Source organism: Aythya ferina (genome assembly GCF_964211825.1).
Source record: "Aythya ferina genome assembly, chromosome: W".
NCBI lineage: Eukaryota > Metazoa > Chordata > Aves > Anseriformes > Anatidae > Aythya > Aythya ferina.
Window position 1 is genome coordinate 754,924 of NC_140313.1, and position 8,613 is coordinate 763,536.

Sequence of the window (8,613 nt, forward strand, 5' to 3'; positions counted from 1 at the left end):
AGTCTTCTTTTCTCTTTCTCCTGTGCAGCTTGGATTATCTTGGCCTTGTCAAAATACATTCTCTAGTTAGAGGTTGGAAATATTTCCCTCCTGGCTCCTCGGTATTGATTTTTCACCACTCAGCTCTGCTGTCAGCCAGCGAGGGGAAAGGTGAAAGTTCGCCCAGCGCTGCCTGGCTTTGCCCCCCGCCAGCGCCGTGCCCCTCCGTGCCGGATCCGCGCCAGCATCCCCGACAGAGCTGCTACCGCCTGCATTTCACCTGCAAGAAAACCCCGGGGCCACGGGTATTTTAACACATTTGTGCACTGTGAAAATTGAAGATTCACCCAATTCTTGTTTCTTTCTTTTTTTTTTTTTTTTTTATTTTTTACTTGCTTTGTTCTGAAGGGCTGTTCGGTGATGTCTGACCGAAAAAAAAAAAAAAAAAAAAAAAAAGAAGAAAGTGTGTATTGTAAATTCCAACCCAAATGCATATTAAATACACTTAGCAACCCTGCACTCCACGCTAGGAAATCTCAGTGTTTCATTTGTGTTAATCAGTTTCTTTGGAGGAATCTGAACCGAATACAAGGAAGTACCACCTTGTAAACACTGATGTTGATGAATTTCTGGAAGACTCCAATTCCTTTGTTTGCTTTAGCTCCGTTGTGTCGGGAATTGAGAACTTTATTCCCGGCACCTTCCTACCTCCACCTTTTGTACCGAGGGCTCTCAGTGCCTCCTGCGTGACTGACGGAATGCCACTTCTGGTCCTCAAATGAAAAATGTATTTCTTGTATGGTGAAAAAACTCCAGATTACTGGCTCATAAAGCAGGTGCAGGAAATTATCTGCGTGCCATGAGGCTGATGCCACGACAACAACACTCTTCAATACAATTCAGTTTTATTTCCCAAGCATATTTACACCAGGTTGTTCAATACATACAGCAGATGGGGAGTGGATTCAGAAGTTGCTCGGGAGGCAGACACTTCCATCATTTCCCATGGATGGTGACTTCCATCATTACAACATTTTCATACAGGTGTCTCATCATGTCATCTTTTGCTTGTAAACTGCCAATGAAGCCACATACGTCTCCACGTTTACAAGGACAAGTCCAAATACAGCACTAGCAAATCAATAGAGCACTAAGAGCTTACACCGGAATGACAATACCGATTTTGCAGCGGTGCTGAGAGATGGGGGCTGCGAAGAAGTTGGGGACTAGGGCTAACGAAGTCCCCGACGCAGGGGGTGTGTTTGGGCAGGTAGTTGTGTTCAGGCTGCAGAGGACCCTCAGGGGCTGCGGGCTGGGCGAGGACCAGAGCGAGCCCGGTGCCCTAAGACGGGCGCCGCGGGCCGAGGATGCTCCTCCACCAGCGGACCGCTCGCCGTCAGCGCCCCTGCTGCTCGGTGTGCAGGGCTGGCAGGCACACGGCTGCCTCTGCCTCGCACTTCAGAAAGCCCATTACACTTCTACCCCAAAACAAACACTTTAATGCATATATCATTCAAGACGCTTGCTCACTATACCGCAAAGGGAATCACCGGAGGGCTACGGCCCACTGTTCCCACCGCGGCCGCGGTTTGTTTCTGAAAGCAAACACACGCACAGGTCGTGAGATCTGCCCCAACCTAACAGTGGCATCGGATCCTGGAGCACCTCTGGGCACGCTTACAGTGCACCCTAACGCCTCCCTCGCACCCCTACACCGAGCAGTACAGCGCTGCAGCCCACAGGTGGGAGCCTGGCAGCTCTTTTGTACTTTAATGATTGAGGTTACATCCACAGCTTTATAAACACAATGTACATGCACCTTGCATCAGTTCACTTCGAAAAGACCCTGATATTCTACGACAGAGTTCTCGACTAAATTCTACATTCCCGCCAGATACAAAGAGTAAATTTTACGGCAGTTTGTGTTAAACATTCCTAATGGTCTTCATTTTTAAATTTTTAAACAGCAAACAGATATGTAGCTTCTGGACTGTAAACCTCACTTCCATATACAGTGTACTACACAGACCACCTAAAATAAAATAATAATAATAAAAAAAAATCAATGCTTTTTAAATTTAGAAGCCGTTTTAAAAATTAATTTATTCCTTTTGGGGAAGGGAGGATTCTATGAGTACCATTTTTACTTTACCACGTAAAGACAGCCTTCTTAGTTCTGTGAGCTTTTCAGACAAAAATGGCAAAGAAAAAGCTATACAAACATATACATCAATATGTTTAAATAAAATAGTATTTTATAGATTTTTTTTCTTTACTGTGAGCATAAACCAGCATACTTTCACACGATTAAATATTTCATAAAATTAGATATGTAAGAAGGAAACACAGTCACAGCTAACGTTACATAGGAATATTCCTACCGAGGAAACTGTTTCCATACATCCACTCAAATAACTTATTCATTTTTCACAATTTTTCGTGCCGGAATCGCTAACCACCAGTGACATTTGTGCTGTTTCCCCCGGTCTCTCGGCGAGGCCAGCCCATGCAGCGCACACAGCCTGCCTTCCGCGCAGGGCCCAGCACAAATGGGAGCGGCTTTTGGAAGAAAAAGCTTTTTTTCTCTCTCCTTTTTTTTAAAATAAATACCTTCACTGGTAGCAAAAAACACCTTTATATATAAATACTCCTCTGTTCAAGTTTGCTATTCTATCTTAGAGACATTTTGTAATATTTACATGTGGGTTGTTACTCTTTTTCCAGGCTACAGCAAGCAATGATGAGCACAGCAGCACTGCTGATGCACTCCAACCTCCGTCCCTTCATGGTCCCGGTCCCGAGCCCATCAGGCCCTCACCAACAGGCCAGCTCTAAGGGGCGTCACCCAGCGATCATTCAGTGGTCACTAGCAGAAAGTCCATGTAAACACAGCCTTTTTGGTAAACACTGAGGGTCCGCCGGCGTGTTTTGGGATGCTGGCCAGGCCTCAGCGTGACCGGGTGTCCTGCTGCTGCTGCTCCGGGCAGCCGGGACCTCTCCAGAAGCCATCCATCCTCTCACTGCCGTGGGGAGAAACCACCCCGTGTCCCTGTCCGTGTCCACCGCGGCCTGGCCGGTCCGTGGGGCGCTGAGGGGCGCTGGGTGCGTGGAGCACAGAGACGAAGGAAGAGGGAGAAGGACAGGGAGGTCGGGGACAGCGATGTAGCTGTGGCGCGGCGGCTTCCCCTAGACCATGAAGCGGTGCTCCTTGCCGTCGTGAGCCATGAGGATGACGTTGCGGTTGGAGGTCCAGATGAGGCGGGCCAGCCGCAGCGCGTTGTGCGAGCCGGGGGAGGCCGGTTGCACGGGCGGCACCTGGTACGTCTTGATGCAGCGCAGCTGCGGCGCCGAGTTGAGCATGCCGATGCTGCCCAGCAGGGACGTGTTCATCTGCAGAGATGAGCAGAGATGGCACCCCCGTGGCACCCCAACACCAGCGGGGAACCCGCCCGGCGCCCACCGCCCTGCCCTGCCCTGCCCACCCACACCAGCTGTAATTAGCGCTCGTTAGGCAGGGCCAAGCAACGCCGTTGGATGGGAGAGCAGCCGAGAGGCGACCACCCGGTATAGCAAGCAACATCTTTACAGCTACCTACCCCTGCATCCCCCCAAAACAAGAGAAAGGTGACTGTATATGACTAGAAGGAATACCAGTGACAGTCACGAACCTGTTAAAACTTCCCTCCTGTGCACGGGACTCAGTGAAGTTTAGCAATCAGTGACCACTTCATCTCCCTGCTTTTCCCATGTAATTTTTTTTATTAGCATTCTCCTTGACTGTCTCTTTTTCAAATAGAATTGTGAGATCGGAATCAATAAGCTAGCTAGGAAAATTGCATAGCGTATTCAGTATGGTGAAAAGTATCACTTATACTTTATTTGTATGGCTTTGTTATTGAAGGATTTTTTTCAAAATTTAAGGAGAAACATGAAATGTTAATAAGCAAATGTTAAATATGAAGAGTTTTATTATTTTCTGGAAGAAAAACAAACCATTCAGGAGAGGTTCCCTGCATTGTGCTCTCTGGAAAGCAGGCCAGTTACTGATGCACGCTGCCTAGCTCCATGTTTTAAAAATGAGATTTGCTGCTCTAGCCCACCAAGACACAGAAACCACTACCCCTTCCAAAACACTCCTCTGGAAAGCCTTCCCGTCCCTATGCACAGCAATCCTAGGATTTCCACGGACCGCCTCGCTGCATCCCCGGGCTGTGCCACGCGCAGCCCTGGGACAGGGCAGGCGCGTTACTGCTGATGCCACGCTCTGAATTCTGATCAGGACAAAGTACAAGCCATTACTTTTTCCTGGCTCTTCTCAGCAGCAGAATGGTGTCAGAGAGTGTAAATCATGGCATCTCTAGCAGGGAGCATGCAAGCACCACTGACATTTTCACAATTTAAATCATCTTGAGTAATAACCCTTTTAAGATGACTAATGTTACTGATTTTCCTGCATTAATAATAGTGCCAAATAGAACACAGAAGGGAAAAAAATCACTAGTGCACGAGGTCACATTTTAAAACTAAATGTGTAGGTATATTTAACTCTTTATGTAAAAGCCACTTTAACGCGAGCGTTTATACACCTGGAAGAATGTGGCAGCTCACAATTTAAAACACGTGTGTGCCTGATTTTTTTTTTTTCCTGCCAATTTTACAAGATCTGGTCTGATTGCTTTCCAGATTTTCCCTGAGCACTTCAATTGAATAAATGTAACTGATGGGTGAAGATTCTTGCTGTTCTCATTTACTGTTTCAGAAAGCACACAATGTAATGAGGGATAATAATTTAATAATTATTATGGCACCTGTAGAACTAATGAATGGCATCAAAACGAAGGAACTACGTTAACGACTCGCTGGTAATTACGGGTATACTGAGTTCTGCTTTATAGTCTGATTACTGCAAAACTACATTATTTTGATAGTCTGCACAAATTGCTTGTTCAGATCCATTTTGAAGTCTAAAGCCATTTGAAGGAAGAAAAAAATGCTACCTAGGGAATGTAGGCAGCAGTAAAGGCCTCTTCTGGGGTAATCTGTCCCACCAAGCTACGTGTTTATTTATCTCCGATTAACAAAAATACTCCTACTGACATGAGATCACACAGACAAAAAGAACTGCTGATGTTAAAAAAAAAAAAAAAAAAAAGATAAATTATCTAGATACTTCACAAAATGGTGGTCTGATCCTCAGTATCTCCCATTTCAGCCCCTCTTTGTATTGTCTCTCCCCCAGTTTTCCTGTTTCCAGCCCTATTATGAAATGGAAGGCAGCCCCACAGCGTGCGGTGCAGCGGAGCACAGCTCCCCCACGGCACGGCACGCGGGCTCCAGGCACGGCAGCTGTGGCTGCTGAGCAGTAATGGGACCCATGGCCACCTTAATAGCTCTGCATCGTGTTTAATAAAAAATAGAATGGAGAAATGTCGTGAAGGTCTTCATCTATGGGAATTTATGAGATTAGAGAAGAAAAATGCCTACTGATAGGGATGGGACTGAGAATGGGAGCAGAAGCACCTGGCCTGGCCTGCTGAGAACTCGTTGGGGCTCTCCTCCATGGCCCTAAATCTCATCAGGTGGATGCTTTAGGTGTGTGAAACCGAACTGTTACAGCAGTTTCAGATTCAAACATCAAATAGGACGCAGCCCAACATTTGAGGCTGCTCGTTGATTGCCCCGAAGTTACATCCTGATCTGTATGCAAACAAGCCTCCTCCCTCACTGGGTGATAACCGCAAGGGATGTTCGAGTAGAAACAATAACAGAAAAAGACCTGCACGCTGCAAAAATAGATAGCTGTGGCTAGACAGCACGGCAAAACATTGGAAAGGGAAAGCTTCTGGAGAGTTTGTGCTGCAAGAGGTCTGTGTGCTGTAACCCGGGTGTGCAGCGGGTACCTGGGCTGTGTGGGAGCACGCAGAGTGTGACTGGCCCGCCAGGGGACACGGGGATGGGAAATGCCTGCAGGCTCCCAGGAACAGTCCTTACCTGCCAGAAGGAGAGGTGGCTGTCGGAGTTGGAGTAGGTGGCGAGGTACCGGCCGTCGGGAGCAAAAGCCACTGCAGTTATGGGCCCTTTGTGACCGTGGATCGTCTGGCGAGAGGGGAGAGAACAGAAGCCGAGAGCGTTTGTTACTGCGCCACAGCCGTGCTCAGCAGGCTTTCAAGTAAAAAAGGCAACAGCAGCTGAACTTCTGGAAAGACCTCTACAGTCAGGAAAAAGCACACAGTGTGCCTCTTCCTCCTGTTCCACTGTTGTAGCTTCGGTCTTGAATCTCATGTATGACACGTATGATAGTGAGTACTGAGTGCAGGGCCAGCCAGTACAGAGCTACACACAGGTTCTGGTGTTTTTTCTTTATCATTGTTTTGTTTTGTTTTTAACTCACAGTAACACATGAAGTTTTCTCTTTGAAAATATCATTTTCTACTGGATTATCATGAAGAAAACACCAGTGACATGCGCGCAAACTATTGCTTGGTAAAATATGCAGTGGCTGCTCCTTCTGCATGAAGAGGCTCTGCGCCAGCTGCACATTGGCAGGACTTTAAGTGTGTGGAAAAAAGACTTTGTAACGTTCATCGACAAAAAACTAGACTGTGAAAATAAAAGCAGGGCCCCTGCAGCCAGCTCCTGGACACTAGAAGTAGCTCCTGGACCCACTGAGATGGCACACTGCTCCTAAAGCTAGGCTGATATTAATAACCCGTTAATATATTTATTTACTGCTTATCACGTACAAGTTGAGTGAAGTCAAATGGAATCCCAAACCCATGTCTTTAATGTAATCACCACAGTGTAGGATGAAGATTTGAAAGGGCAATTAATTAGGTGATCCACCCTTTAGACCCATCAAACTGTGCAGCACTTAACAAGCAAGTAATACTTGTCAATAAAAAATGTTTTGGTAATACAAAGGTGGAAAATCAATAGTACTAGCACACTTGTTGCTCTTTTTACTACTGAAAATGTGTTCCAATAAGTACAATCCTTAGGGGAATTAACGTGCTTTGTTATTTAAAGCGAGTGCCTCTCTAATTGATGCTAATCCTTTCAAGCCAAGATTTATTTTTTAGTGCGCTATCTAAATGTGTACTTCGCAACGCTCATCTTCTGTTACTTAGGCAAGCGAATAAGCATAACAAAACCAAATTATTGCTGCTCATTCAAAATATTCCACTTGCACCCATCCCTTTGGAGTTCAGACTTGGCTTAGGACAGCAGCGCTTCGGCAGCACCGCTTCTAGGGCACCGACACTTCGCAGTTTTCCTGCTCTGATGTAATTATATTTCATAAAAGTATGCAAAAATCTGTGCAATATTGGTTAGAAAACGGTCTCAATTTTGACCGGCAGGCGGGGTGGGACAAAGTGCAGCTGCTTGTAGTTTCCCGCTGCCCAACCAATTGTTTTTTAATGGGAGGACGCTCCTGGGAGACTATTTGACTTCTGCACCTGCCACCGCCGCAGCCCTCCACCACATGATATACTGGAGCTATGACAGCCTCATTCCGAGCCCAATATTCAGCAAACTCGACGCTGGACTGCATTATTCTGTTAAAGGTGACATAAAAAATAAGTACTGTATCACTGCAGCGATTTGATTTTAATAAATACACCGAAATGCATACTTTAAATTGATAAAGTAACTTACACACCGCTAGAGAGACACAGCAATATTCCGCCACATTTATTATTAGATATTTATCTCCCCGGTCTCTGGGGGGTACCTTAACTAAAATGAAACAAACACAAAATCACTTAGTGGGAAAGCGGCGTGCCTGCTGCACCCCCCAGCAGCGCTGCCCTCAAACAAACCGAGGAACAAACCGAGGCTCTCACAGCCAAACGCCACCCTCACAGCGATCCGCCAGCTTTAACTGGGAATGGTGTGAAAGCATTGCTTCCAGTTTTTGCGTGGGAAACAGCCTCTGCACAAGGAGTGCTTCCTTGAAATTAAGGAGCTGACTCTGTAAGTGCTGCCCTGCTCAGAGATGAATTGCTGGCAGTGCTGAAAGTTCAGAACAGATATTATCAATAGATAAAGGTAGGTCTGGTAGATCAGTCTCTCCTTTTATTTTTAGCATCATGTGCCTAACTCTGTGTCATGCAAAGAAGAGTTTTGCTTTTTTGTATCATTTAAATTAAAAATTGGAATTTGAATTTGACTGCTGACATGGGGTACAAAGACCCGTGGAACACACACAGAGCCCAAGCTGTACGGGGAAATAAATACTGCTCTTGGAAATGAAGATAAAGCTGGCAGAGCTGGGCAGGGAGTACACACCAATAAATACTTACGAAGACTGCTGTAAAAGCAAAGGAGCCATCACAGCTCCGCATCTGCTCCTGGTTTCAGACACAGAGGAGATGAACAGCACCTCAGCAAGGCAGCACTGTGCTATGCCCAGGTCGCATTTTTCTTTTCTTTCCCTGGTTATTTTTATTTTTCTCCACCTTGCGATCATCGCCACTCTCTCTTTCCATGTATAATCACAACATAAATTCAGAAGGACTGCATTGTACACAGCCCACGTTGAGCAGCTGGTTTCCCAAACCCTGCCAGCTTTGGTCTAAGCTCAGCTGGAATAAGAGCGTGCCCGATAAAACCTTTCTTTCATATATATTTTTT

At 46.1% G+C, this 8,613-nt stretch overlaps 1 protein-coding gene across 2 annotated transcripts in view; it reads right to left on the reverse strand.

Annotated features, from left to right (window-relative positions):
* Positions 1 to 867: 867 nt before the first annotated feature.
* The window catches only part of LOC311426502 (WD repeat-containing protein 7), a 98,748-nt gene continuing 91,002 nt past the window's right edge, over positions 868 to 8,613 (reverse strand). For both annotated transcript variants that reach the window (XM_084502865.1, XM_084502866.1), the window contains 2 exons: positions 5,971 to 6,075; positions 868 to 3,369 (listed from right to left, as the gene is read on the reverse strand). In XM_084502865.1, the coding sequence (XP_084358991.1) occupies positions 3,166 to 3,369; positions 5,971 to 6,075 (309 nt within the window). In that variant the 3' untranslated portion in view covers positions 868 to 3,165. The remainder of the gene's footprint in view (positions 3,370 to 5,970; positions 6,076 to 8,613) is intronic.